This window comes from Mustela erminea, chromosome 19, assembly GCF_009829155.1.
Source record: "Mustela erminea isolate mMusErm1 chromosome 19, mMusErm1.Pri, whole genome shotgun sequence".
Classification (NCBI taxonomy): domain Eukaryota; kingdom Metazoa; phylum Chordata; class Mammalia; order Carnivora; family Mustelidae; genus Mustela; species Mustela erminea.
The window spans coordinates 20,381,331-20,408,851 of record NC_045632.1 but is presented as its reverse complement, the minus strand read 5'-3'; the positions used below and the strand labels follow the sequence as shown (position 1 = coordinate 20,408,851).

Here is a 27,521-nt window from a genome sequence, read left to right as displayed (position 1 = left end):
CTTGCGACCAACCAGCTACAAATCAAGGTACTCCCAACCCCTTCTAGGTAATTTGCCAGAAAGACTCAGAACACTCAGGAGATCACTTCACTTACTTTTACTGTGGTTTATTTAAAGGACACAACTTAAGAGCAGTCAGCTGGAACAGACCCACAGGCTGAGGAGGGGGAGCGGCTTCCCTGTTCTCTCCAAACACGACACGCCCCTAGCACCTCGATGTCTTCACCAACATGGAAGCTCCCAAAGCTCATTGTGAGGGGCTGCAGGCAGGCTGCCCTGTTTCACTATGTGGGCCCAATCGATAAAATCACTGGCCATTGGCAACTGAACTCCATCTTCAGCCCCCTCCCCAAAAGTCTAGGGGTGGTGCTATAAATTACAATTCTCTCACCAGGTTTGGTCTACCTGGTTAAAAGACCCATTTTGGGGGTGCCTGGGTGGCTCAGTGGGTTAAAGCCTCTGCAGTTGGCTCAGGTCATGATCTCAGGGTCCTGGGATCGAGCCCCACATCGGGCTCTCTGCTCGGCAGGGAGCCTGCTTCCTCCTCTCTCTCTGCCTGCCTCTCTGCCTACTTGTGATCTCTGTCAAATAAACAAATAAAATCTTTTTTTTTTTTTTAAGATTTTATTTATTTATTTGACAGGCAGAGGCTTTAACCCACTGAGCCACCCAGGCACCCCAAACAAATAAAATCTTTAAAAAAAAAATTAAATAGGGTCACCTGGGGGGCTCAGTGGGTTAAGCCTCTGCCTTAAGCTCGGATCATGATCCCAGGGTCCTGGGATCAAGCCCCGCCTCAGGCTCTCTGCTCACTGGGGAGCCTGCTTCCTCCTCTCTCTCTGCCTGCCTCTCTGTCTACTTGTGATCTCTGTCAAATAAATAAATAAAATCTTTTTTTAAAAAAATAAATATATAAAAACAAAAGTTCCATTTTGAAGGTCCTGTTCCCCCATTAGCACACAGAAGACATGAGGTTCCAAGGGTTCTAGGAGCTCTGTGCGAGGAACCAGGCAGAGTCTTCATTTATTTTGAATTACAATATGCCCAACATGGGGCTCGAACTCACAATCCCGAGATCGAGTCTCACATTCTACTGATTGAGCCAGCCAGGCACCCCACAGATACTTATTTTTTATAACACCACAGCAACCCCATGAATTGATTTCGTTACACCCTAACGGTCACAATCTGTTGCTTGTAAAATCTGCACAAATCTGTAAAATTCTCAGGTGTTTCTGAGAATGTGACTGATACACTAGCAGGTCACGTCCACAAGGACATGAGGAAAGAAACTGGGAAGAGCTTCTTCTTTGCAACTGGTCTGCCTTTGGTGGAACCGATGTATCTGATATGTGTGAGTCACAGTCCCTTCTTCATAGGGCCTGCCAGGAAGCTCCAAGACAAACTGTGGCCTGTGACTAACAAAGGATACAGAAGTTATGATGGAGAACAAGAACTTTGCCTTCTATTTCATTCTCTTTCTCCTGGGAACTGGCATTGACTTTTCTACATGGTGGGGGCTCAACAAATTTCAGTTGATGAAAAACAAATAGAGTAAAGACCACTTCTCTAGAAGCAATGGTGGGGGTGGGGGGGTCTGGTTCTCAGCAACAGAGTAGATCCAACTTAATTATAACAATTTACACCCTAAGACCCTTGCCCAAATATCTGCAGAGCCTCTAAACAGGCCCATTGGATTTTTTCCACTTCTATATACCTATTTGCCACTTCTCTTCCCTCTTGACTTGGCAATTTGAGATTTAGGATTTGCAACAAATCAGCGAGCTGCTCTTTGGACATGGACCTCTGGGTGGGTCACTCTGGAAAAAGTTGTGGCCGGGGAAGGAAAGCGCAGAGTGGGCTTAAGGGTCAGTCTCCACAATGCTAACCTTTGGGTATGAGGACGAATGGGAAACCAACCCCAGAGTGTAAGCTGCTTCTAGCACAGAGAATGATTTTTCAAAGACTCGCTGGTGAAAGGGGACAGGACTTCTCAAATAAGATCAATCAATTGAGTATGACGTATGTGTCCAAGCGGAGGGAAGAGCCCAGGGTAACATATGAAAACAGAATCAGCTGGCCCAAATTAGGAATTAAAACCAGAGCCTCCGTCTCCTCAATACTGATGCTCTGCATCTAGGTGGCCTTTCCAGATGAGAACAAATCACATCTTTCGGCCTCCTTGGAAGAACATGGCTTTCTTCTCACCTTCCCCTTGACTGTAAACCTCCTCCGAGAACCTTATGGCCCAGTAACTGAGGATAGATCCAAAACAATCCTTAAAGCCAAGTAGGAAGGGGCAGAACGGTGTTTCAGCTAAGTCTCCAACCTACGTTCTTCATGGCCTCCCTCTGGCCTGGACCTCCAAGGAAAGGCCTCTTCCCTTGGGTTTTTCATAAAGAGAATGCACACACTTGCAGAAAGTCAAGAATGAGAAGGCGTCCCACTGACTCTATGAGTGATCAGCCCAACAAGCGTGAACAGGGACAGAAAGCTACATCCAATTATTTCCCGAGGGTACTACTACACCCACACCTTCTTTCCCTGAATTTGGAGCTGCTGAGACCTTTTCCACCTGAAGTATTAGCTCCTACATGGGCGCCTGGGTGGCTCAGTGGGTTAAAGCCTCTGCCTTCAGCTCAGGTCATGATCCCAGGGTCCTGGGATCAAGCCCCGCCTCAGGCTCTCTGCTCGCTGGGGAGCCCGCTTCCCTTCCTCTCTATCTCTGCCTGCCTCTCTGCCTACTTGTGATCTTTCTCTGTCAAAAAATAAACAAAACCTTTATAAAAAAAAAAAAAATTGGCTTCTACGTTGACTATGGCTTGCTTCTTTGCTTCAAGTCCAAAATTTCTTTAATGTCCGTGTTTTCTCTTAAAGATACAGGTGAATTTTGAATGCTGACCCATATAACTCCATCTGCTTTAGTGTAACTTTTTTTCCCAAGCCTTCCAGTAAAAGAGCTGTCCCTCCCCCCTTGCCCCCACCTTTAACAGCCACACTGACAAGCATCAAAGACTTGTACCAGCTTCATAGACCTTACTGGAACAGTTTGACCTTAATCCATCTGACCCCAAATCCTGCAAGTACCACCTGGTGGCCTCCTGTGGCCACCAGCGAGGGCAGCAGATCAGCCGATCTGTCAGGACATCTGATCCCAGTGTAGCCAGGGTAGGAAGGCAGGCCTCAAGGTTACTATGGGCCCCAAAGGCCAAGGGGGCTCCCACACCTCACAGCACAGACATACACCAGCCTCTATAAGAACTGACCATGTGAGCAGCCACTAACCTCAAGTCACTCTTACTACAGCTGACACTACCCCTGTCGCCCCTGGCCCAGAGCTTCATGACCCTCTGGCCCAGGGGATACAAACTCGAGATCAAGGGAAAGCTTGTGCACTTGGTCCTCAGGGTGTTATTCCCAACCCCCCACCTCCCATTGAACTATGCACCAATATTTAAAATTTAACTATTGGAACATTCAAAAAAAAAAAAAAAAAAAGGAAAGAAAAAGGTCAGATCTTTCTCTTCTGCAAAAACAAAAACAAAAATAAAAATCTGCAGCCCTAGCAAACTCAGTCCTCCCCTCCATTTGAGGCACACGGCAGGCGGCCTCTCCAGAGAAAGCACATGCTCTGCACTTGGCCACTGTCCCCACCACTCTCTATTGCCTCATAGCACCAGGCCCAGCCCCTCTGGTCTTTCCCAAGCCCACTCAGCCCCTGTAAGCCTCACAGTGGGCCAGCCCTGCTCCAGCCCAGAAAGTACCAGTACAAGAGGGGAACCTGAGCCCAGAGACACTGAATGGCCGGCCCTTATGCAAAGGGCCAGTTAGTTAAAATGGAACATCGTGGCAACGTCCTTTAAATCTCACAAAGACCATCTCTGTTTCAGAGAAACAGCATCACATTTCCACCCCAGCTTTACTCAAGGGAGGGCAGGGTGCTGGGAAAAGAGAGAGAATAATGTCCTTGCTTAGCCTAGAAAAGTACGTTTAAAAAATATCAGATCTCAAAAAAAAAAAAATATATCAGATCTCTTTCCTGTCAAACTCCAGGAAGCTCATGGACTCTTGGCAGATCCGGCTCAGAGGAGGGGTACAAAGGGGTACACTGGGAGCAGATCTCAGGGTCCTGGGATCGAGCCCAGCCATCGGGCTCTCTGCTCTGCAGGGAGCCTGCTGCAGTGCCTGCCCAGCCCCCTACCAATGCAGGTAAGCACAGGGACCCCCCACCCTCCTGCATCTGGGGGGACATCTTCCCAAATGCTCTTTTTTTTTTTTTTTTAAGATTTTATTTATTTATGTGAGAAAGAAAGACAGAGAGTATAAGGAGTAGCAGAGGGGAGGGATAGAGAATCTGAAGCAGATTCCACACTGAGCACACGAGCCCGAAGTGGGGCTTGATTCCATGACTGTGGGACCATGACTTGAGTCAAAACCAAGAGTCCGATACTGAACCAACTGAGTCACCCAGGTGCCCCCCCCCCAAAACGCTCTATCTTTATCTGAGGGCCATGGAGGGACACCTAAGAACCTGAAGGCCGACAGGTGCTCACACAGGACAGCGGCACCCAATTTATGACAGAAACTACCTCCTGGCAGCAGGGACAGCCACCTAATCAGCCGCCCAGCAACAACCACAGGCCCAGAGCCGGACTTGGCTGAACACTTTATTTGTTTTCGGGAAACCGTTGGTGCTGCCAGAGTGAGATTAATAAATACCTTTAGGGTTCTCTCTCACAACATTCTCCAGAAAGGACCACTTTGAACTTTGAGGTCACTGCGAAAATCATTAACAACCACACCCCGCCCCCACGCTCCCAGCTTAACGACAACAGCCAGCCTGACAAAGAGCTTGAACACCGGGGCTCTGAGGGGGTTTGCGCTGTCCTTAAAAGAGCAAGACAGACAAAACCACCCCGGTTCCTGCCTTAGAAATGCCAAGGCCCCTGGTCAGAGAGGAGCCCCCCCCCGACTGACCCGTTTCTAAGGCTGCGCCACGCGGTCACGTCTCCCTTTCATCGACGCCCTAGAAAACATCACCTCTGACATGACTGGACTTGTCTGCTGTGGATTAGGTCCCCCCCACAGGAGATCAGGCATCGTGAAAGCACGGCCTGTAGCCTTCTCCTCTTGCACCGCAAACAAGGCCTGCCACTTCCTAGGTGCTCAGCAAATTCATTCAGGGGCTGAACGAACCTCGCAATCCACGGCAATCCACTCTTGGGGAGTCCCTGAGGCAAGGCTGCCCGCCTGCCTCCTTAGCCACATCAAAGTCTCAACCAAAAACCGGCCACCACAAATCACACCAGAGAGGATGGAGGGGGGTGGCGCGGGAGAGGGGAATGCATCTGCAGCCTTCCCAGCACAGCAAGCCCGGCTGGCCCCGGGCCGCCACTCCTAAAAACTGGGAGCCTCTCTCAAGCTACACCAGACCGTCCCCAGCTCCAGGCTTCTCTGGGGACAAGGACACTGCCAGACGTTTTATTTTATTTAAAGATTTTATTTATCCATTTGAGAGAGTGAGAGTGAATGAGGCTATGAGAGGGGAGAAGGTCAGAGGGAGAAGCAGACTCCCTGTGGAGCTGGGAGCCCGATGCGGGACTCGATTCCGAGACTCTGGGATCATGACCTGAGCCGAAGGCAGTTGCTCAACCAACTGAGCCACTCAGGCACCCTACCAGACATTTTAAAAGGTGAAATCTTGTGGGGCACCTGGCTGGCTCAGGCGGTGGAGCATGTGACTCTTGATCATCAGGGTTGTGGGTCCGAGGCCCAAGTTGGGTGTAGAAATTACTTAAAAATAAGTAAGTAGGGGCGCCTGGGTGGCTCAGTGGGTTAAGCCTCTGCCTTCGGCTCGGGTCATGATCTCAGGGTCCTGGGATCAAGCCTTGCTTTGGGCTCTCTACTCTGAGGGGAGCCTGCTTCCTCCCTCTCTCTGCCTGCCTCTCTGCCTACTTGTAAGCTCTGTCTGTCAAATAAATGAATAAAATCTTAAAAAAAAAAAAAAAGTAAGTAAATAAACTTAAAAAAAAAAAAGGGTGAAATGTCCTAATATCCTAATAGTTCACAGTCTCCTCCAGTCACAGCCTAGCTTCTACCCTGTTACAGAAGTAGCTGGAGAAGAGGTTTCCAGATCCCTGACCACGCCAGGACTTGCTTATTACTCTGCTAGCCTACATGTATTGATCCCTACACAAGGCACGGCACGGTTGTTCGGGAGCTGGTGGTAGGTTTAGGTGGTTGGTGATGTTATCCTCCAGGCGCTGGCAGGATCTCACTATAAAAATGGGTAGAAGTAATTTCTGCACTTTGTAAAAGAACATCCAAACACTGGAGAGAGGGACATGACAAGAGGCACCTCCATGCCCATTCCTGGTCTTGCTCCCAAGAGCTGACTCTAAGAGCTTCTTCCTTCGTCTTTTCTGGAAAAAGTCTCTGTGTGCACAAAAGCAAACATACCCTTCCTGGGCGCCTGGATGGCTCAGTCGGTTAAGCATCTGCCTTTGGCTCAGGTCATGATCCTGGGGTCTTGGGATCAAGCCTGAATCAGACTCCTTGCTCAGAGGGAAGCCTGCTTCTCCCTCTCCCACTCCCCTTGCTTGTGCTCCCTCTCTTACTTTGTCTCTCTCTGTCAAATAAATAACTCAATCTTCAAAAACAAACAAACATACCAATCCTGTAAACACAAAAGCAAGGCAAACTGTCCTGCACCTTCCTGTTAGCCCACTTATATCTCAGACATCTTTCCTAGGGAACAGATATAGAAAGATTCAGAAATGAATTTACCCTAAGTTTATTTGATTTTTTTTTAAAGATCTTATTTATTTATTTGCCAGAAAGAAAGAGAGAGAGATGGCACAAGCAGGGGAAGCCTGGTTTGGTGTATTTGTTTTTCCCAACAGTCTCTGAGCAGCCTCTGGGCGCTTGCTCACCGGCTTCCAGTGGCCCAGCTGACCCACTGGGAACACCCAGGATTCATATCCTGCCAGGTTTCCAGGTTCCCTCTGGGTCTGTAGGTACCAGGTCCCTGAAAGAGCCCCCCCATCTCTTTCTGAGGCTATAGGAGGCATTGTCTCACGTGGCCAGGCAGCAGGCATGGTGCTGGCCACCCAGTGCAGAAGGCGGCATGGGGCTGACAAGAGTTACCCCCAGAACTCTGGAGGAAGAAGAAAGGCTCTTCTCCTCTTTTGAAACAAGAAGAAGCTGGCACACTGTCTGGCCTGACACTGAAGGATGTCAGGGGAGCTTGCAGCTGCCTAGGACACAGGTGAATTTTCACTGAGCTCGAAGGTTGATAAGTAATTATTTTCCCTTCAGAGCACCAAGGCCATGGGGCTGCATGGGGGCCTGCCTCTCCTTAGAGGGATGGACACTGGCAACAGAAATGTTCCACTCCCTCCCTCCTGCCTTCTTCTCCTTTATACATCCAGCAGACAGTTAACAAGCAGTGATTCTAGACGAGGCATCGTTTCTCCACTAGGCAATAGAGAAAACAGACAGACACATCCCATACAAAGCAGGGAAAACAAAAGAATGTGATCACTGGCTTCCCCCATCCCCAATCACACAAACAGGCTGGGTAAAATACTTGTCTTGAATAAAATCAAGCTCTAGGCAAGGAAGGGGCTGGCTCCAGGCACCAGCAACAAGGAGGGGACCCCAAAGTTTAAAAACACACACACACACACACACACACACAAGAATTAGAGAGAAAACTGGGAAAGCCTGAGAGTTTCAGGAAGAATAGGCCCCAGGAGAGGCTGGCTCCCTGACAAGGCAGTGAAGCCAGCAGTCACTCACTTCAGGAGGTTTTCTGCTCCTGTTCTCATCCGCACGGCTTTCAGGATCTGCTGGTTCAAGGCAGCCCTCTGATTCTGCAGTCGGCTCCGGCCAGTTTGTGCAAGGGGATTGCAACCCTAAGGGAAAATGAGAGATGACCCTTCAGACGTCAGCCACTCTAAACATGACAATGACAACACTGAATGTAACAGAAATGTTTTAAAAATGAACCTGTTCTGAAAATAAGAGTAACATCAAAACAGGAGAACACAAAATATTGGAAAGTACCAAAAGAAAATAAAAATTGGGGCGCCTGGGTGGCTCAGTGGGTTAAAGCCTCTGCCTTCGGCTCAGGTCATGATCCCAGGGTCCTGGGATCGAGCCCCGCATCGGGCTCTCTGCTCAGCAGGGAGTCTGCTTCCTCCTCTCTCTCTCTGCCTGCCTCTCCACCTACTTGTGATCTCTGCCTGTCAAATAAATAAATAAAATCTTTAAAAAAAAAAAAAAAAAAGAAAGAAAATAAAAGTCACTCATAACGATGCAACTCCAGAACAGCCACTGTATGTTGGTTCCCTGCCCGTGTATTTTTAGACACGTATTGTTATTTTTCATATTAGTGAGGTGTTGGGAGTCCGCAAGATCAGCCTACGTTCAAATTCACCAAGACTCAGAGGACTCAACAGACAATTGCGCTCACAGCTGTAGGACAGCAACTTCGTAAGGTTACAGAGCTAGTTCACAAGGGGGAGGACACGGGTAGATTCTAGAGCAATCCACAGACAGGCTCCCTTATGCTTTCTCCCACCCATGAGGGGGTCACACAGAGCATAACCTTCCCCCAGCAACAAAAAATGCATCAACGTGGGGTGCCTGGGTGGCTCAGTGGGTTAAAGCCTTTGCCTTCGGCTCAGGTCATGATCCCAGGGTCCTGGGATGGAGCCCCACGTCGGGCTCTCTGCTCAGCAGGGAGCCTGCTTCCTCCTCTCTCTCAGGCTGCCTTTCTGCCTTCTTGTGATCTCTGTCAAATAAATAAATAAAATCTTAAAAAAAAAAAAATGCATCAACGTGTGTCTGACGTCATCACCCAGGTTGGCCCATTAGAAAATCAACACCCAGTGGTTTTACAGGGGCCTGATCACAAAAGCACCCTTGCCTAGAATGTACCCAAATTCTAGACTCCCAGGAGGAAAGCAGGTATTCCTCCTAACCCACGTGGTTTGTGCCATTGGCCTAGGGGAGGTGAGCCAAACCTTATCAGTTAGGGGATGGAGGGAACACTGGGAGAGTCAGGTTCCCAGATGCCAGAGAGGGGCCAACCTTTGCAAGAAGGCCTTCCAAGAACAACAGCCTCAAGCCTACTATATTAACCCTTTTCTGACAGTGGTATGTACCGTTTATCTAAATTTCTCACATACTACTCTAGCATGAAACTTTCCTTTATTATGAAATGTTTCTCAAAACCAAGACTTTGATGATTGAGTAATATGGTCCTTTAAAAAAAAAAAAAGACTGACCATTTCCTTATAGTAGGACATTCAGATTATCTGCTTTTTTTAAAAAAAATATTTTATTTATTTATTTGAGAGAGAGGACAAGCAGGGGGAGAGGCAAAGGGAGAAGTAGGCTCCCTGCTGAGCAGGGAGCTAGATGTGGGGCTCGATCCCAGGACCCCAAGATCTTTACCTGAACTGAAGATAGCTGCTTAACTGCCTGAGCCACCCAGGAGCCCCCATGTATCTGCTATTATATATAATTATTTGATCCATATATGTAAGGATGAATCTTTATAAACCTCTACTTTATTCTTTTTTTTTTTACTTTATTTTTTTTAATTTTATTTATTTATTTAACAGACAGAGGTCACAATTAGGCAGAGAGGCAGGCAGAGAGAGAGAGAGAGAGAGAGAGAGGAGAGAGAGGAGGAAGCAGAACTCCTGCCAAGCGGAGAGCCCGACATGGGGCTCCATCCCAGAACCCTGGGATCATGACCTGAGCTGAAGACAGAGGCTTTAACCCACTGAGCCACCCAGGAGCCCCTCTACTTTATTCTTTAAGGTATATTTCCTGGGCAGAAGTACAGACCTAGAAACTTCTTTAAGACCTCAGGTGCACCAGCCTAATTACCCTCCAAGAAAGAAAGGCACTCCTTTTCCCCCTTAGCCTTAGGCAACCACAAATCTACTTTCTGGTTTTTTTGTTTGTTTTTTTTAAAGATTTTATTTATTTATCTGACAGAGAGAGAGAGAGAGATCACAAGTAGACAGAACAGCAGGCAGAGAGAGTAGGGGGAAGCAGGCTTCCCACTGAGCAGAGAGCCCGATGCGGGGCTCGATCCCAGGACCCTGAGATCGTGACCTAAGCCAAAGGCAGAGACTGAACCCACTGAGCCACCCAGGTGCCCCTCTACTTTCTGTCTTTATAGATTTGCTTATTCTGGACATTTTCATACAAATGGAATTATACAAAATATGGTCTTTTGAGATGGGCTTCCTTCACTTACATTGATTTTATAAGGTTTATCCATGTATCAGTACCCTAATCCTGTTTGTCCCTGACTAATACCCCATTAAAAGAATGTACCACATTAATTTATCCATTCATCAGCTGATAGACATTTGGGAATATTTTCACTTTTTGGCTATTATGAATAGGGCTGCTTATCTATGTACACATTTTTATGTGGGTATTTTTGTTTTCCTTTCTCTTGGCTATACATCGAGGAGTGGAACTGTTATGCCATATGATTAATCCTGGGTCTAACCATTTGGGGAACTCTCCAACTATTTTCCGAAGTGGCTATATGATTTTACATTCCCACCAACAGTATGTGAGATTTCCAATTTATCCATATCCTCAACAGTACTAGTTATTATTATTTTTTTAATAGACAACCTAGTGTGTGTGAGATCTCTATATGGTTTGGATTTGCATTTCCCGGATGGTTCATGATGTTTAACGTCCTTTCACGTGCATATCGGCACTTGTATATCTTCCGTGGAGAAATACAGATTCGGATACTGGCTCATTTTAAACGGGGTTGTCTCTCTATTTTTGAATTGAAAAGTATTCTTTTCATTTATTTTACAGAAAGAGAGCGGGGGTGAGAGACAGACGGAGAGAGAAACCCAAGCCAACTCTGTGCTGAGCATGTAGCTCCACGTGGGGCTCCATCTCACGACCCCAAGATCACGACCTGAGCTGAAACCAAGAGTCAGCACTTAACCCACTGCGTCACCTTGGCAGGCCCTGAAAAGTATTATTTTAATCTTTGCCAAGTTGATATGCAAAAACAGGCATCCTGGGGCGCCTGGGTGGCTCAGTGGGTTAAAGCCTCTGCCTTCGGCTCAGGTCATGATCTCGGGGGTCCTGCAATCAGGTCCCGCATGGGGATCTCTGCTCAGCAGGGAGCCTGCTTCCTCCTCTCTCTCTGCCTGCTTCTCTGCCTACTTGTGACCTCCGTCTGTCAAATAAATAAACAACAACAACAACAACAACAAAAAACAAGCATCCTATTCTCCCAATGTGCGTTTACTATTGGTAAACTTTTTTCATATATTATTGATCACATGAGTTGTCTTTTCAGTGCACTGTCCTGTGTCATCTGTTCATTATTCCTAGAGTATTTGGACTGCAATGTTCCATTCTAAAAAGTTTAAGATCAGAATGAAAGTTTCGTTTTAACTTAATAGTGTGCTTCCCAGTCCAGGAGGTAAAAAGCCCTAGGATCTGAGTGAGGGCTCCATTCCTTTGTGAAGCTTATCTCTAGGTTCTGCCCAAGGAGGGGGGCTGCGGTTACCCCCCGGGGTGGCTGCCAGGCAGCACTCCGTTTTAGAGATGCCCTTTCTCTGCGGCTGCCATTCAACTCTGCCCCAGCTCTGCCCAAGCCATGCCTGTGGCCTCCACCCCAAGGAGGGAGAAATTATTCAGAGCCCTAATCTTCTCAGGGATTCCCCGTATCAGTGGCCTTTGGACCAGAGGATCAGAAACGAGTCATGTTCCTCCTTCCAGAAAGATTCCTCATTCTTACTTGTCAGCAGGTCACCGCCCACCTGCCCCCAGGCAGCACCCCCAAGTTCAAATTACACATATATTCAGAATCTGAGTTAGACTGGTCTTACAGCTAACATCTCTCAAACCATTCAATGATCTCTGATTTAAAATAAAAACCAGGGGGCACCTGGGTGGCTCAGCGGGTTAAAACCTCTGCCTTTGGCTCAGGTCATGATCCCAGGGTCCTGGGATTGAGCCCCACATCAGTCTCTCTCCTCAGCAGGGAGCCTGCTTCCTCCTCTCTCTCTCTGCCTGCCTCTCTGCCTACTTGTGATCTCTGTCTTTCAAATAAATAAATAAATCTTAAAAAAAAAAAAAAAAAACTACCGGGAAACTATCTTTTTGCAGACAGAAGATGACACGTCTTTCCACATGAAGCCAATTGAATATTAAAGTTCTAAAATAACGCCTCCCCTCTTTCCTCTACGCTTTCCAAAATTACTGTGAAGGGATGGTCTGATCTGACTCAAAATCACACACTCCACCCAAGCTGTGTTCCATTTTACAGAGACGCTTTAATAACGAATTCCTTTATGTACATTCCCAGAGCTAAGATAAGCAGCCATTCCAGCTCACTATCCTTTACCCAATTTCTGGCTGGCCCACAGATGCGGAGTCAGTTTCCAGATAAGACAGAGGAATGCTTAGGATTAGATATGACTGAGTAATTGGAACCAAAACGACATTACCTCTTACTGACAGGTAGGAATGCTGGGCCAGCTGGAAACACTACGAACCCACAAGACTACGTGGAAGCTTCAGGGAGCCCCAGGAGGCAAATCTGGGCAAGACTGCCATAAAGAATCCCTGGTATCTCTAGAGGCTGCGAGCTATCCAGTGGCTCCAGCCAGCGGTTCTCTGTTGGTGGGGACCCACAGTCCTCACCCGTGCCTCCCTCCTTGGTGGGTTAATAACAGCATGTTGAGCAAATGCAAACTGGAGGGGTTGTGCCAGAGTTCCAGGCAGCACCTGTCACACCTGCTTAGCATGGGAACTGAGAACGGCAGGTGCAGGGTCACAGTCCTATAGGGAAGTGAGTCTTTCCGCCAGAGTCTGCTGGTTCCCTTCCCAACTAAGGTGTGGGCTTTTGCACCAGTGTTAAGTTGCTGGAAGGATGGTCCTACAGCCAACAACCAGAAAAACAAGTGTGCTAAGTGAAGCCTCAGCTTCATCACATGGCTTGTCCCAGGAGTCAGACTGCTGGTGTGGACGCTGGGACAGCAGCCGAGACCCCACAGTTCTGAGGCCTGCAGGTTAACTGAGCTACTCAAGAGTCTACGGGTGTGGGGACGGGGGGGGGGACTCGGGGTGGGCAGGACTGAAGCCCATGTCCCTGCTTGCTGCCACACTAAGATGGGCCAGGAAGCAGCCAGCAGCAGGAATTCGCGGGGGGGGGGTGGGGGTGCCAGGACAGCTTGGCTGCAATCCCCCAACCCCTGATACCGTTCCGGTGCTTCCCTGCTGAGTGGCTTCCAGCATCACTCAGCATCCTTTGGGAACAGTGACCTGGTCCCACCCCCCACACCCACTCTCCCACCTCATAGCCCTTGACAGTCAAGGGTGGTAACTCAGTGCTTCCCCCAACTCATTTCCAAGAGGAAGAACACTGACCTCATGTCTAGTCAGTTGGAAACTGAAGGCCCCTGGTCCCTGCAATTGACTCAGTGGGCACCTGACAAAGGGTAATCAGGACCCATCAGGAAGACGTCTCCATTTTTCCCCACTGACCTTTTCCACCAATGGGGAGTGTCTAGTAGCAACATTTGAGCCCTAGATCAAGCCAGACCTGAAACATTCCTCTCTCTGGAGTGCTCAGTTACAGGAGCCAATGCATTCCCTTTCGTGCCCTAGCTACTTTTTAAATTGAGGTATAAATTACACATAGTAAAACACATAGATTCTAAATACACAGTTCAATGAGTCTGGACAAACATATAAGCTCTGAAACTACTACTCCAATCAAAAAGAACATTTTCGGGGCACCTGGGTACCTCAGTGGGTTAAGGCCTCTCTCTGCCTTCAGCTCACGTCATGATCTCAGGGTCCTGGGATCGAGTCCCGCATTGGGCTCTCTGCTCAGCGGCAAGCCTGCTTCCACCTCTCTCTTTCTCTGCCTGCCTCTCTGCCTACTTGTGATCTCTCTCTGTCAAATAAATTAAAAAAAAAAAATTTTTTTCATCACCCCTCAGGGCCACCAATACCATGGTTTCCCTCACCACAGTCTTCTACTTGTTCTAGAACTTCAGATAAATGGAATCACATACTACAGACTCCTCCGTGTCCGGCTTCGTGCTGAATATCATGCTTTGAGATCCACCCATATGGCTGCACTCATCAGCGGCCTGCCCCTTCTCATTGCTAGAATTCCATTGTAGGGATGCACCACAGTGTGTTTATGTGTGATTTTGGACCGGATTTTTCTGGCATCTGCAACTAATTCTTTCATGAGTCCTAATTAGAATACATCCACCTCAAGTGACAACTCCCTTTGTCAACATCCCCCTGACAGTGCCCTTTGCGTCTAGTCCCATCGCTCAGCGGGGAAACAAGTACTTAAAAGCAATACCCAGGGGTGCCTGGGTGGCTCAGTGGGTTAAGGCCTCTGCCTTTGGCTCGGGTCATGATCTTGGGGTCCTAGAATCAAATCCCGCATCGGGCTCTCTGCTCAGCGGGGAGCCTGCTTCCCCTTCTCTCTCTGCCTACTTGTGATCTCTGTCTGTCAAATAAATAAATAAAATCTTAAAAAATAAAATAAAATAAAATAAAATAAAAGCAATACCCAGGTGCAAACTGGAGGCACTTAATTTGCCAGGAAGGAAAAGCTACTCAGCCTACACCTGCAGAGATGGACCCGAAGAAGGCAGAAAAGGCCAGGCCACCCAGGTAGCAGACGCAGAGGGAATGGAGCGCGGTCTTTCTTTTCCCGCACGCACCCCCGCACCCAGGCTCAGGTCAGTGCCTGGCGCCTGGCTTCCCTCGCCCCAGAAAACCAGCACAGGCTCTCCTTCCACCCAGCCAAAGAGAAAGCTTCCACGTGGAGATGTTTCTGCAGCAAACTGAAGGCACAGCGTGAAACCTGGGATCTCCAGGTCAGGCATAAGACTGGGGGCAAGGTCTCCTAGGTAGAAGAGGGTGCTTTTTGCTGCTCCTACAGCACAAAGATATTTTCTCTGCCTTTCTCACTCCTTCCCAGTTATGCAATCCCCCACTCAACCACCCAACTCTGGAAAACAGAATTGTTTCTGAGTTAGCCAGAGGCTGTCAACCAGAAAGCACCGAAAGAGCAGGACACACACACACACACACACACACACACACATACACACGTCTAATTTAACTTTTCACCATGCTAGAGATTCAGGGCAGGCTGGAGGAACAGAACCCAAATTTTTCATATCCATAAAAATTAAAACCTAAGTCTGGCATTTTTCAAAAGCCTTCCTGCCCTTCCAGGATCTCTGCTGGGTGTCGGGGCTGCACATCGAGGAGCACCTGCTTTTCTGAGGCATCCCCAACCATTCCCATGGGCTGGGCAGTGGGAGGCGGGGCGCAATATGAAATCAACACTTTGCCGGAATCTTTAATAAAGGCTGCTTTCAGTTTCTTCTATGAATCTTCCCCAGCACCTCCTGTGTACCACTCACAGTTGTTTTTCAACAAGTCCAATGAATAACAAAGCTTTTACAAACACCAGAATTTCCACGAATCAAATATATTTTCAGTCCCAACTAAAAAATGACCTGCTTATTTCAGCCGGTAGGATGCACTCAGAAACAATTAACCGCGTTTATCTACGGAGTGCGTCTGCATGGAGTAAGGGCTGGTATATGTCTGTGAATTAGTACACTTCTGTAATTGCCTTTAAAAAAAAAAAAAGTCTACTTATTTTAAGTAATTGCTACACCCAACATGAGGCTCAAACTCACAACCCCAAGATCAAGAGTCGTTTGTTCCTCCAACTGAGCCAGGCAGGTGCCTGTATAATTATTTTTTTCTGTAATTATAATAATTCATGTTACTTTTATAACACAAATAATACTGGAGACAAAGAAATTTCTTCTGCAGTTCTTGATCACCTGCCCTTTTCTCTTATGACCCAATCAAAACCTGGGACTTGGGGTGCCTGGTGGCTCAGTGGGTTAAAGCCTCTGCCTTCGGCTCAGGTCATGATCCCGGGGTCCTGGAATCAAGCCCTGCATCGGGTTCTCTACTTGGCAGGAAGCCTACTTCCCCCCACCCCCTCTCCTTGCCTACTTGTGATCTCTGTCTGTCAAATAAATAAATAAAATCTTTGGAGAAAAAAAAAAAAACAAAACCTGGGACTTGCTAAGGGCACATGGCCACAGTGAAGTATGTGGGTCTGACTGGAAAGACCAGAAGGACTCATCATCTCTCCCCCTGTCCCTGGTGCTGCAGGCATATCTCACTCCCGGCCAGTACCCCTTGCTACCCACTCTGCCAGACACCCCATCCTATGGCTGGGCTGCACCTGCTGTCCGAATGTCCCCTGAGGCCACCTCCAATGCAGCCTTTCTGTCACAAGATTCTGGCACACGTGAGCCAGAGAAGGAAGTGGTGACAAGGCTAAGGCCAATACCTGGTATCAACAGGTGGTGTCTTGGGATTCATCCAAATAGCCCCAGGAAACAAGGGACATTTACAGTGTCACAGCTAGCCCATCACGCTGACTCTCCTCTGAGTCACCCTGGAAATTCCGCTTCGGCCAGGATCCCGCAGTGTGAAGAGGTGTTTTTTTTTCTTTTTCTTTTTAAAGATTTTATTTATTTATTTGACAGAGATCGCAAGTAAGCAGAGACAGGCAGAGAGAGAGGAGGAAGCAGGCTTCCTGCTGAGCTTCCCGATGCGGGGCTTGATACCAGGACCCTGGGACCATGACCTGAGCCGAAGGCAGAAGCCTTAACCCACTGAGCCACCCAGGTGCCCAAGAGGTGTTGTCATACGCAGCATCTGCATTGCCGATGTGCACCTATGAAGCTAGGCAGACGCTCACCAAGGCCACGATGAACCTGGAGCCAGCCTGGCCTTGAGGACCTGGCTAAGATCACGGGTGTGTGTGTGTGTGTGTGTGTGTGTGTGTGTGTGTATGGAGTGAGGCAGGGGGCCACACCACCAACTTTCAGACCCCTCTTGCCTCCCCATCTCAAAAGGATTCAAGGCTCCAAGGGGATGGATCCAGAAATCTGAAGGAACGTTCTCGCAACCCAATAAAAGTGGAGCTGATGAGTCCCCATGACCCCGCTGTGCTCTGCAGACCCAGAAAGCTTCGCCACACACAAGTGTGCTCATAATTATATGATGTGCACATGTGTCTAACACGGAATTACACTTCACTAAGATGAATGGTGCAGAGCAGGAACTAGGAGGAGTTCCTGGGTAAAAGTGAAAAAAAAAGAAAAAAAAGAATTCTTCTTTCTCTGCTGGAGCCTTGAGCCTCGAGGAAGCCCAGAGAAAACAGAGACCATAAACCAGGACATGGTGGACCTTGGGGCCCTGTCCAGCCTGGAGGTTTCTGTGGACAAGAAACAACTTCTCTCCAGCTCGGGGGTGAAAACAATGGAACTAAATTCATTTCGGGTCATTAGTGTTCCCAAAGGATGAAGAGGCAGAGATAAGGACAGACAATACTGCACTTTGTCCTGATTCTCTCCTTCCACAGGCTGCTAAGACCTTTCATCTAGGGCCTTTTCACAGCCCTGGGGAAGAGCTTTCTCAAGGTTTTCTCCAGCTGGTTTTCTCTTGGCCACGGACAGGATTTCCTGCAGGTTATAGGACAACAGCACCCAGAACTTTCCAGAGACAGGACCTGCTGTCAGGATGCGGAACCCCGGAAACTCAGATTCCTCTGCATTAACTAGAGGCCAGAACAAGCCTTCTTCTATTCTCCCACACACTTTCATTAAGATAAGCATGAAAATCTGTTTGAGAAAAAGAAGCTCCAATTCCACTGGTATCTCTTTTTTTTTTTTTTTTTTTTTTTTTAAAGATTTTTATTATTTATTTGACAGACAGAGATCACAAGTAGGCAGAGAGGCAGACAGAGAGAGAGAGAGGAGGAAGCAGGCTCCCTGCTGAGCAGAGAGCCCGATGCGGGACTCGATCCCAGGACCCTGAGATCATGACCTGAGCCGAAGGCAGCGGCTTAACCCACTGAGCCACCCAGGCGCCCCACTGGTATCTCTTTTAAGAAAGTAATGTATAGGGGCGCCTGGGTGGCTCAGGGGGTTAAGCCTCTGCCTTCGACTCAGGTCATGATACCGGGGTCCTGGGATGGAGCCCTGCATTGGGCTCTCTGCTCAGCAGGGAGCCTGCTTCCCCCTCTCTCCTTGCCTTTCTGCCTACTTGTGATCTGTCAAATAAATAAATATAATCTTAAAAAAAAAAGAAAATAATGTACAGTAAATACAGCTTATACATCTATGTAAACATACTGATGTAAAGGAAAAAAAGAAAAACCAGTAAGAAGCCAGACAGGAGGGAAACACACTGCCATAGACCAGAAAGTTTTCTGTGGGTTTTGTTTGTTTTTAAGTCAAAAACACCCCCTTCCCGCCCACCACAGCTGCCAGCCCCAGGAGGCCAGAGTCTATACTGGTGGCCTGGGGCCAAGCTGTGTCCATGTCCTCGGGCTCTGTACAGCCAAGTATTACAAAACCCCAAGAAGATCCTGATTTACTAGGAACCCTCTCTGCCAGTGATCGCCTTGTACGGCGGGGGGTCCGGGCCCTGCTGGCAAAGTGACCTTTTGGGCAATTTGTTTGCATTTTGTATGCAAGTCACACATGACAGAGTTGAAGCTCTGAATATGGACACGGACCCCACCCCACCACCACCACCAAACACACTTTTGCTCTCTGTTCTAAAGAAAGGAAGCTGATTCCTATTCAGGCATGGCCGGAGCTATCTGGGCAAAGGAAGCACTGACTCCCGGCACTGCTCGCACCCCAGGAAAAGAGGCCCATTGCAAACGGCCACAGAAGCCAGCCTGAGGGAGAGTAGAGTCGGCCCCAGCATCTGACAGGGGTCAGGCTCAGAGCTGTCACTCCAGAAATGCCTTCTGAATGAATGGAGCAGAATGGCATTTTTGGGAAAAAAAGGGAAGAGAAAAAAGACAGGATAAAGAATAGGATAAGAGAGAAGCCTGATTTCAGTAGCAATTAATTGGATCCTCTGAATGTGCCCCAAATCTCCCAAGCCCAAGGACAGGATGGAGAAGCCCACCCTGGGGGCATCTCCAGTCTCAGGGGTCCACCCAGGATGCAAAGCAGCTGTTTCCCAGCTGCCCCACCCTGCCCCTCACCTCCTGGGACCCCTCCATAGCTTGTTCCCTTTCTCCTCCACATCTTCAACTTGCCCTCGGCCCCGAACTTCTTTACCCACATGCTTTAAAAAGGCTCTAGACATCCTCACTCTGAAATGAACCTCTCTCCTTCCCTCTCCTCTAATCCCCCACCCTGACTATCACCTTCTCTGACCTTCACCCCTCTGCCCCCCACCACATTGGCTTTTGCCCCTGACTCTACCCACTCATTAGCTAACAAGCCCCCAGAGAACTAAATCCAGTATCTTCCAGTGTTTCTCTGATTTGTCAACCCTACCTCTCCACAAAAAAGACTCTTGTCTAGGCTTCCTTCACACTGCAGCCTCTCTGGCTTGCCTCCCATTCCTTTGCTTGTCCCTTAAGTGGAAGGATTATTCCCTCGGGCTCTCTCACAGCACCCCAACTGCCTCCCATACTGGTGTGTACTCCCCCCCCCCCGCCCCCGCCGCCACAAAGCTGCATCTCCAGCCACACTCTCACGTGTGTCAGGTCTGTAGAGTGGACTCCCCCGGAGACCACCACTTGGATATGTCATGGGAGGCCCCAAATCCACCTGCCCTACACCAGTCTCCAGGCTCCCCCACCTCAGGGATGTGCTGCCCTTTCACCCAGAGACCTATGCCAGACATCCGCCAGACATCCGGTCATCAGCACCTTCCCCCGCCACATCTCATCCCTTAGCTCTTCCCATCCCCCACGGCCACCGCTGTCGCTCAGCATTCTGACCTCCTCACTGGGATCCCTTGCCTAGACACCTGGTTTGAGTCAGGGGTGTAGGCTGGCGATTAGGATGGGCGGTGAGGCTGTGTTTACCCAGCACTTTATAACTGACTGAGAAGTCATCAATGGTATCGGAGTAGGCAAGGTAGAAATGACCAAAATTTCAGGGAGCCAAACCCCCGACTCCTCCCGGGGCCTCTCCCCTTCCCCCCACTCACAGATGACTCAGCTTTCCCGGACATGAACCTTTCACATCTGGTCCTTCTTAAAACACCTGAACGGATCCCTGAGGTTCCCTGTTTTCCTGAGCAGGACGCATGGCCAGGAACAGCCTCGTTCCCACTTACGGCTCCACATCCTAGAGGATTCCCTCACAAGTGCTCATGATTCATGCCTTCAACCCATGCTGTTCCCTCTACCTGACGTGCTCTTCCTCCCCTTTTCACCTGTGTCACACACATCTACCTTTCATTCAGGTCAAACTGGCTCAGATCACCAATTGAGAAAAGGTGCAACATCAACACCTTTTAATATTCTGTTACAAAGAACACTCTTTGGGCTGGTAGGATGCAGCACAACGATCCTTATAAGATCTCCTTTTCAAAAGAGATGTTTCTGGGGCGCCTGGGTGGCTCAGTGGGTTAAAGCCTCTACCTTCAGCTCGGCTCGGGTCATGGTCCCAGGGTCCTGGTCAGCAGGGAGCCTGCTTCCCTTCCTCTCTCTGCCTGCCTCTCTGTCTGCTTGTCATCTCTGTCTGTCAAATGGATAAATAAAATCTAAAAAAAAAAAAAGAGAGAGATGTTTCTAATCGCCAGCCAGTGTTTCATCGAATTTGGCACCCACGATTCTCTCCCACTGACCACCAAAGAAAGTGCACCTAGAAACACCCAACCTTGCAACCTGTCTCAGCTCCCCTGTCCGCAGGGCCATCCTCTCTCTTTCCCGTGCACATCGTCTCCTGGAAAACCTGTTCCAGAAGACATGGGGATAGAACCCTCACTGTCCTTCCCCTCCCTCTGTCATTTCCCCCAAATGCCCCTGTGGCTCCAGACTTCCACCTGTTGACAGAACAAACGATTTGGGGAGGCAATGAAGTCCCGGGAAGAGAAAGCAACTTGCTGAAAGCAACACAGGAATTTTGTCAGGGTGACAGAAAGGTTCTGGGGCCTTAGGACCAAGATCTAGGGATTCCCAGGCCCCACCTCCTTCTGCAATTCCATGGCCTGTGATCCTCTGTCCCAAATGCCACCCATAATTAGAAGTTATAATCCTGTAATTCCATGATGACATCTTTGAACTTAAATATACCTTAAAACTACTTTTTTTTTTTTTAATGCTAAAAGCAATTGAACCAAAAAGAATTTCCCCCCACTCTAACCTCACCTGTTTCTAGTTCCCCTCCTGTCCTGCCCATCCCCTGGGGCTACTGCTCCTCACCCAAGAGCAAAAGCCCAAAGGCTGTGTCACGTGGAAGAAGGAAAGATTCCAAGTTCATTTACCGACTGGATCATTAGGCTTTTAACAATTAAGAATTGATTGTCCTGTGGGAAACAGTTTCACTTCCCTATTTATAATTACGAACTCCGTCTTCTGTCCTATGAGTTATATATTAAAAACACACACACACAACAATCTTTCAACCTACCCAGTCAAAGCTGGCCAACCTCCAAAAGCTATTTTTAGAATCGCTAGAACCTCCAAGGAGGCAGGGTGGAAAGTGTCACCGTGCCTCCAGGTTCGAAAGCATCTTTTGTACAGCAGGCCTGGCCACCTGCAGGCATCTCAGCGCCCCCATCCTGCGAGTTGGGGTCGTTTTTGGGAGACTGGGTGGTCGGGCTGTTATCCCAGGGCCGGTGTTTGGCGGTGTGCGGACGGTCGCAAGGGCGTACAAATCTCCCGCGGAGCCTGCACTCACGGAGGGTCTCTCCAACAATCAGATAAATCCGCTCAGGCATAAAATAAGCAGGGGCGACGCCGCGCCCTCACTTCTGCTGCGCGCACTCCCTCCCAGGCGATTGGGGCAGAAAAGGGGGCAACGCCGGAGGTCACCTCCCACCGAAAAATCTTCCCTGCCTTCTAAAAGTCGGATGAAACGTACACTGGAAGCGTCCTGGAGGCAAAAGGAGAACGCCAAGCCACTTGGGGAGGGGGATCCCTCTATCTCCACCCGCGCCCCGCCAAAAGCTTGGATTAAAGATGGGCTCCGGTTCCAACGCACCGCAAGGCCACGGGCGTCCCCCAAACTAGGCACTGATCCCTTCCTCAGTCCTGTAGGATTGCCCGCCGGGGCGGCCACAAGCACCCCTCCCGGCCCCCAGCCTCCGCCGCCGCCTGCGTGGGGCTGCCCCAGGCACACCCCTCCCCGCCCCCAGCCCCGGAAGCCACCTGCACTGTGCCGCCGGGTACACTGCTGCCCGAGCCCACACCGGGAGCCTCTGCCCCGCCCTCCCCAAGCCAGTGCGCCCCCTCCCCCTCCCGGCCTGGTCGACCCCGGCCGCGCGCTCCCGCAATCCCCTCCAAAGCCTGACTGTAGCAGATATAGAGCTCTCGGTAGGCTCCCCGCCCACCCGCAGCCGCCCACCTTCCGAAAGTAGCTGTCGCTCTCCTTTTCCAACGCCTGGGGGGCCGCGGGCAGCAGAGCGTCGGTCATGCTTGCAGTAGGGGCGCGGAGGGCGAACTGAGCGAGGCTCCGCCGCGCGTCGGCACGGTAGGGCTCTGGGATCCGCCCGGTCCCGCCCCGCCCGCGTGGCCACCCCTTCAGCCCCGCCCCAGGGCAGGCTAGCAGCTCTGGAGACCCCGCGGGGTCCGCGGAGACCACGCCCCCGGCCCCGCCCCGGCTCCGGATTGGCGGGGCGGAGCCGCGCCCCGGGTCCCCGGCTTGCGGCGGGGAGAGCTGGAGCCCCTGGGCGCTTCGCTCGATTTCTAATCTGGGCTTCGATACTGTGTCAGCCCTGTGGCGCAGAGGCGGGCCCGGGGTCTCCGAGGCCGCAGCAAGGCCGGAGCTAGGGACCCGGCCCCTTGTCTGGAGCCCCGGGGGTAAACGCGGAGCTCCGGGATGAAGTCGCGGCCCCGCCCTGAAGGAGCACGGACGCCGCGGGGTCTGCGATCAAACCCAACGCCACGTAGAAGGCGCGGCGGGAGTGCTGGACCCTAGGCCGAGCGGCCAGGAACAGCTTCCGGCTATGGGGGACCCGGACCCGAGTCGGAGACCCTGAGGGACAGTTGGCTGCGCCCCTGCGGGCCTTACTCGGTGACTCAGACCTTTTGGCGTGGTGGTCAACCCTACTCTTCCCCCACCCTCGCTGCAGAGACTAGGCAGATCCACTGGGGGTCGCGGACCGCGCTGGGGGGCGGGGGGTGGGTGCACAGAAAGTATCTTGTGACGCGAGACTGGGCGGATGTCCTTGAGTGCCTTTACCTACCACTTCAAGCCTCAGTTTTCTCAGCTGCAAAATGGGATCAGATCGTGCTCTCTCTCGAACTGGCCGAAAGTATTGAGACGAAAGTGCACCCCTTAGGCTGGGGTCTAGGACGCGCCTAGCTTAGTAGTGAAAGGGGGGCCCCTGGGTTCACACCACCCTCTCACCCACCCACCACCCCGCGTTGACCCATGGACTCCGGGAGCAGATGCCTGGCGAACAGCTGGAAGCCCCCCCAACGCTCGCGGGGCCACGCTTCCCCGCACAGGGGTCTTGCAATCCCTAACCCTCCCTCCCCCAACCGAGGGACACTTTTGCGCAGTTGCTGCTGTGTTTGGCGGTCGCCGTGGATGCCGCAGGTAGAACAGAACACAATCTACTTTCAAAACAAGCCAACCATTTCCTTCTCTTCAAAAAAACCGGGGGGAGGAGGTGGGCGGCGGAGGGGAAGGGGGGCGAAGTGTGTGCATCAGGGGTTGTTCAAGAGTTTTAAAGCAAATAGTGGCAACAACCAAGGACAAACGATCGAGTAAATGTAAAACAAAAAACAAAAGAACCTTAAAACAAAAAAACCCTCCTCAACACTGCCTGCAGAACTCTGAGACGCAGCGCAAGAAAAGGCATTTCCAGAAAGGACTATTTTAATTCTAGGCACCTGAAGAGTCTTAACCAGCTCAGGGCTAGCACAGGTGTTCAGGAAACTCTGACTGATGCAAAAACTCCCCGTCTCTCTTAAGGTCAGAAATGAGTATTAACCTAATGTCAGCATATGTCGGTCATCCTGTAATAAATCCATTGCCTTGGAAACGCATCACGTGCTGCTGCGAATTTAAAAACACGGTGGCTCAGTGGGTTAAAGCCTCTGCCTTAGGCTCAGGTCATGGTCCCAGGGTCCTGGGATTGAACCCCGCATCGAGCTCTCTGCTGAGAGGAGAGCCTGCTTCCTCATCTCTCTCTGCCAGCCTTTCTGCCTACTTATGATCTCTGTCTGCCAAATAAATAAATAAAATCTTTTAAAAAAAAAAGCCAGTTTCTTCTGTTTCAAGGATTCTAGGGAAGCAGATCACTTTCTCTTACATCTGTACTATTACTACTACCAATAATAAAGTTAATAACAGAACCTCTGCTGTAGTCATTGAAAGTTCACAGAGATTATGTTTCATTCTCATGACCCTTTGGCAATAAAAGGATTAAATAATCTTCATTTGACCCAGGAGAAGACCAAGACTCAGCAGAGTGAAGTGGGCAAGGGCACACTCCCTGTTAGTGGGTAAGATCGGTTTTGGTTCAATGACTTCAGTCATTCCCTATCACCTTCAGTTTTTTGTCATCTCCTACCACTTTGAAGCCCCAATTGCCTTTACAATGTCACATATATGTGTCACTTGCACTATTACTGACTTAATAGTCTCCTTAAAATGTACTCACTTTATTTAAACAGACTTGATTTGGAAACACAACTATGTCATAACCATAAGTGGGAAACCAGGGGTATCTTGCCCTATGGGGAGACAACACATAAAACTGAACGGGGAGGGGGGCGACTGGGTGGCTCCGTTGTGGAGTGTCTGACTTTCCACTCAGGTTCATGATCTCAGGGCGCTGGGATAGAGCCCCATGTGGGCCTCTGCGCTCAGCAGGAAGTCTGCTTCTCCCTCTGTGCCTTTCCCTTCCCCTGCTCACATGCTCTCTTTCTCAAATAAATAAATAAGATCTTGTTTTAAAAAGTGAATACAGGGATGTGTGGGTGGCTCAATCAGTTAAGCATTGAACCCTTGGTTTCCACTCAGGTCATGATCCCCCCCACTCAGGTCATGATCCATGATCCACAAGGTCATGGGAATGAGCCGTGCGTGGGGTTCCTCGCTGAGGAGGAGCCTCCTTGGGATTCTCTCTCTCCCTCTGCCCTTCCCCTCTCCCCTCTCAGGCATGTACTCTCTCTATTTAAAAAAAAAAAAAAAAAATGAATACAGCAAAACCCATAATCTGTTATTTAGTATAGCCTGACACCATTGCCTTCCTGAGCTGCTTTTTTGATTAAAAAGGAAAAACAAGAGAAAGAGGCATAATGTTAAAAACACACCAGCCCACGTTCATGCTGTCTCCTGGGTGTCCTCAGAGGAAAAGGAGCACTTTTCTGTGAGGCCCAAAAGGCCACACTAGCCACCTAAGAGTCACCCCTTGGGGTTATGTGTGATCAGATATCTCTAGTATTCTCAGGGCTCATGCGGGGGGTCCCATGATCTGAACCCCATATCCCTGATCCCACTATGATCAGGAAATGAGAACTGTTGTTGCTGACCCAGCAGGAGAGTAACATCTAGCCTTCAATTTGTCACCCCTGCTGGTGGTATGTGTCACAAGACCCGCCAAGGAGCCCCTGTGTTCATAACAAAAAAGCTGGAGTGAGAATTTCTGAGGTAGGCATAAGGTTAAAATCTGAACTACAAACAACAATTTTTGTCAAGTCCTCATCTTACCCTCTGACTGAGGCCAGTGCTTGACTGTCTAGGGACCCAGTTCCTCCAAGTAAAATGCAAATCCCACCACCTAATACCTGCTCTTTGACAAAAGGAACATTGGCTTCTCTGATGTACATCTCCTCTGGGAGAATCCTGTGAAATTTGCCAAATTAAAAGCAGAAATTACAAGGTAATACTTACATGACTAAAATTCATTGTAAATTATAGACCAGATATTGCAATTCTTATTTAAAAATTCTTAGGAACTGAGGCACCTGGGTGGCTCCGTGGGTTAAGCCTCTGCCTTTGGCTCAGGTCATGGTCTCAGGGTCCTGGGATCGAGCCCTGCATCGGGCTCTCTGCTCAGCAGGGAACCTGCTTCCTCCCCTCTCTCTGCCTGCCTCTCTGCCTCTTTCTAATTTCTTTCTCTCTCTGTCAAACAAATAAATAGTCTTTTAAAAAAATTCTTAGGAACTGAAGCCATATGGTCCCGTGGAAGTATGCCAATGACAGAGGCCACCTCAGGCTTGGCAAGCTCTGCCACTGAGTCACCTTGGCCAGATCCTTTAACCCCCTGTGGCTTCAGTTTCCCTAGCTATAAACTATGGTCTTTATTTTATATATATTTTTTTAAATTTTTATTTATTTATTTTTAAAGATTTTATTTATTTATTTGAGAGAGAGAGAGAACGTGAGAGAGGAGAGGGTCAGAGGGAGAAGCAGAGTCCCCACTGAGCAGGGAGCCCTATTTGGGGTCTTGATTCCAGGATTCTGGGATCATGACCTGAGCTGAAGGCAGTCCTTTAACCAGCTGAGCCACCCAGGCGCACCCCCCCTTCTTTAAAGATTTTATTTGTTTATTCATGAGAGACACACTCAGAGAGAGAGGCAGAGGGAGAAGCAGGCTCCACAGGGAACCCAATGCTGGACTGGATTCTGGGGCCCCAGGATCATGACCTGAGCCGAAGGAAGATGCTTAACCATCTGAGCCACCCAGGCATCCCTATAAACTATGGTCTTACACGCAGCCGTTTGCTGCATACTTACTCTATGCCAGGCACTATGCCATGCCCTTTGTGTGCATTATCTCAGTTGGTCCTCCCACAACCCTAGAAATGGGTACTTAGCATGCCCATTTCACAGAGGAAGAAGCTGAGGCTCAGAGGTCACCAGCCTGATAAGCTAGACTGTCTGGTGCTGTATCATACACAATGCTACATTACACTGTTCCTGTGATTTAAAAGAAAGTCTACTTTGGCATACTGAGAAGTGATTAAGGAGTGACAAATGAGTGACAGGTGGCAAAAAATGCCAAGTGTTGGTGACAATGTGGAGCAACCAGAATCTCATGCATCGTGGGAGTATAAATCCTTAGGATCACTTTGGAAAACTGGCTTGTGATCCAGCATTTCCAACTCTAGGTAGTTAACTCACAGAAATGCCTGCCTGGGTTGTGTTCACAATAAAACATGTCCAAGAATGTTCACAGCTGCACTTTTCTTTCTTTTAACTTTTGTTTATTTATTCATGAGAGACAGAGAGAGGGGCAAAGGGAGCTCGATGTGGGACTCAATCCCAGGACCCTGGGATCACGACCTGAGCTGAAAGCAGGTGCTCAACCGACTGTGCTTCCCAGGCACCCTGTCCTTTGCAAAATAGCCCTTACCTAGAAAATACTTACATGCCCATCAACCCAATGGTAAAATGAGTAATTGTGGCATACTCACATAATGAAAAATTTTACACAATGAA

General features: G+C 49.4%; 1 protein-coding gene across 1 annotated transcript in view; it reads right to left on the bottom strand.

Moving 5' to 3' along the window:
• Positions 1-22,624, bottom strand: part of RHPN2 (rhophilin Rho GTPase binding protein 2) — a 56,939-nt gene extending 34,315 nt beyond the window's left edge. The window contains exons 1-2 of the mRNA XM_032325131.1: positions 22,470-22,624; positions 7,801-7,916 (exon numbers count right to left, since the gene is read on the bottom strand). Coding sequence (XP_032181022.1) covers positions 7,801-7,916; positions 22,470-22,538 — 185 coding nt within the window. The 5' untranslated portion in view covers positions 22,539-22,624. The remainder of the gene's footprint in view (positions 1-7,800; positions 7,917-22,469) is intronic.
• Positions 22,625-27,521: the final 4,897 nt, after the last annotated feature.